At 31.3% G+C, this 3,053-nt stretch overlaps 1 protein-coding gene across 2 annotated transcripts in view; it reads right to left on the reverse strand.

Annotated features, from left to right (window-relative positions):
• The window catches only part of LOC106463206 (general transcription factor 3C polypeptide 3-like), a 153,698-nt gene that overhangs the window by 101,667 nt on the left and 48,978 nt on the right, over positions 1–3,053 (reverse strand). For both annotated transcript variants that reach the window (XM_013923203.2, XM_022390654.1), the window contains exon 5: positions 1,434–1,492. In XM_013923203.2, coding sequence (XP_013778657.1) covers positions 1,434–1,492 — 59 coding nt within the window. The remainder of the gene's footprint in view (positions 1–1,433; positions 1,493–3,053) is intronic.

Consider the following 3,053-nt stretch of genomic DNA (forward strand, 5'->3'; position numbering starts at 1 on the left):
TTTCAATTATTATACATTATATATGTAAATAGATTATTGCAATTTAGAAATAAGTTCTTAGATTTATTTTTCTTAAAACATAGAACAGTAAATAGAGAAGTAAAGCAAACAATTATATCTTCTAGTTAAGACCTTTGTACTCAGTTGCTGAGCCTTTTAAAATTTTGCACATGGAGGATACGAAACAAAATATTTTTTTTAGGTTTTATATATGCAGTTGAATAACCAAAAAATCATAAATTACTATATCAATGCCACAGAATTCCACTACAATTTATCAAACTTAGTAACTAAGCTGTATTTCAGTCTAAAAAAATATGAAATTTTGAGCAGACTAAAGACATTACCTAACTCCTTGAAATCTTGATTCGAAAGAAAGAGATGGCATCCAAACATGTCAAAATGACTGAGATAGCCACTAGGGGAACATACTGAGCTTCCAAATGGTTATTTATGTCATATATAGAAGTGTATATAAGGAGGGCAGCACCACTGTGTTTGATTTATTACATGAGCAATATCTTAGCAAATTGAAAAGATAAGTGGCTCTTATTTTATATTCTAGTTTGTCAATATTGGTAGTTTGAGTTCCTAATTCGTATGAAACTATAGAGTTAGTATTTTAACATCACAAACATCTAATTTGAATCAATGCTGCATTCAACATACCACATGACACACAAAAATTGATATTTAGGTGTGTTCTTTTAATATTTACTTTTAAATTGAGAAATTGAGTGAGGTATAGTACTAAAATTTCAAATATAATCTACAGTTTGATACCAAACTTATTGACATAAATTCATGAAATATTAGTTCAATAAAATTTTGAATGCGAGTAAACAAACGCGATGATATGGCCTTTGACCCATGTGGAAAGGGTTAGCCAAGATTCTTTTACTTTCAAGGCACATTTTAACTGAACTTGTGGATACAACTGTTTGATAATTTTCTTAATTTGCTTCTTAATTATGCATACCTCCAGTTTCTTCCAGATCATCCTTCATTGCTGAGAAGAATTTCAACTTGAAATGCTAGAATCTCTTCCCATTAAGCTAACAAAACCTGCTCTTAAACAGAATATGAAAACACTGCCATTACATCTTTAGCTGTGAAAATGTACAGAAAGAAACAGTACATGACCTTCAATCATTGAATGTGAGGTAGGCTAAAACCTTAAATCCTACCTATGATGAACACTATACACATAATCAATGATGACAGAATCTTGATGGGTTGAAAGTTATGTACAGAAGCATATTAGTGCTATCTACAAAAGAAAAATATTAACTTTTAGAAAATTGAAAAGTGCAAAACTGAAAAAATTTAAGATGGTGTATTTTATAAACTATTTAATAATAAAAGTACTTGATTTTTTGCCACATTTGCATATGCAAATAAAAAAATAATCAAACATTTTTGAAATTGCTCACTTTTTTATGCTTTTGAAGTTCTTCTTCAAATTCAACAGCAGCAGGATCTTCACTCACACCTGAAATATCAGGAAAATATTATTATTGTGTTTAATATGCAATAAATATTTCTGATGTCTGAAATTGGCAGTTTTCAGTTCAAGTCAGCCTTATAAACTTGTTGAATTATTCTTACATCAAAATATATACTTACAGGTAGTTTCTTTAAACTGAATTTGACATAAAACAACTCAAAATGTATTCAATTACTGTCTTTAACCTTTTTCACAAATTAAATGTGAAAAAACAAATAAGTGAAAATGAAATCATTTTCAACCATGTATTTTGTTTCATTGATTTGATTCTGAAATGCTTGATGTACCCTTAAAATAAAAGTGGCTTAAAATATACACAGGTACTTTTTTCCTCTAAAATACCTTGCTTTTGGTCCAATTATTTAAACTAACATGAACGAAGTGCAATGCCTACACTGTACTAATGATACACAAGTACACAAAATGCTTGTGGAAAATGTGTGTCAAACAAAAACTTTACACAAAGAATAAACTTTAATACAATATACAGTGTATTGGGAAAAGCCACAAGATGTAAATCTAAGGTAAAAACTTTCAAAAAAAGATTTTACAGGAAGTTTAACCATGTATGAAACTGTTTCAAATATGTTTGAAACTGTCATTATTAGGTCATCAAGAAATTAATGTCACTTTTTTTTAGATGAAAAAACCAGACCATCTTATACATCAAAACATTTATTAAATGAAATATTGCCTGTTCTTATCAGACCATCTTATACATCAAAACATTTATTAAATGAAATATTGTCTGTTCTTATCGATGATGCTTTTCCATCAATGTCCTCTTTAACACCTTCCACATTTGCATACGTTTTCCCATTCAGATGATGTTGCAGTGAACGAAAAAAATGGTAATCTGATGGTGCCACATCTGGAGAATATGGTGGGTGGGGGAGAACTTCCCAACCCAACTCCATAACCTTGTGTTGCGTCAAACATACCACATGTAGACGTGCATTGTCGTGGAGAAGAAGAACACCTTTTCGATTGATGAGTGAAGGGTGTTTCTGATGAAGGGCTTGATTTAAATGTTTGCTGTGGGTTGAGGAATTTGAAATGAATTTCTCCTTTGATGTCCCACCAAATGCAAATCATCACTTTCTGTGGAAGGAGTTCAGGTTTTGGGGTCAAAAGTGGTTTTTGTTTAAGACTGAGTCACTGTTTTTGGTATTTAATATTCGCATAAAGAATTTATCTTTCATCACTGGTGACAATTCTGTCCAAAAATGGTATATGCACCAGAAGAGCCGAAGCAACATCCACATGTTGAAAACGATGATCATCTGAGAGTTCGTGAGACATCAAAACACCTTCTTTATGTAGTTTTCCCATATTCCTTAGATGTTCACGTATTGTTTCATGAGAGATATGAAATTTCAGGGCCATTTCACAAGTGTGTTGCCTTGGTTTAAACTCAACAAGCATCTTCAGAGCATCACTATCAATTCCAACATCTCAGCCCCTGCCATCACAGTTTTTATGGCTAAAGTCACCTGAACGAAATTTGCTGAATCATCATTGACACTTACGAACATTCAAAACATTT

This window comes from Limulus polyphemus, unplaced genomic scaffold (genome assembly GCF_000517525.1).
Source record: "Limulus polyphemus unplaced genomic scaffold, Limulus_polyphemus-2.1.2 Scaffold1348, whole genome shotgun sequence".
Taxonomy (NCBI): domain Eukaryota; kingdom Metazoa; phylum Arthropoda; class Merostomata; order Xiphosura; family Limulidae; genus Limulus; species Limulus polyphemus.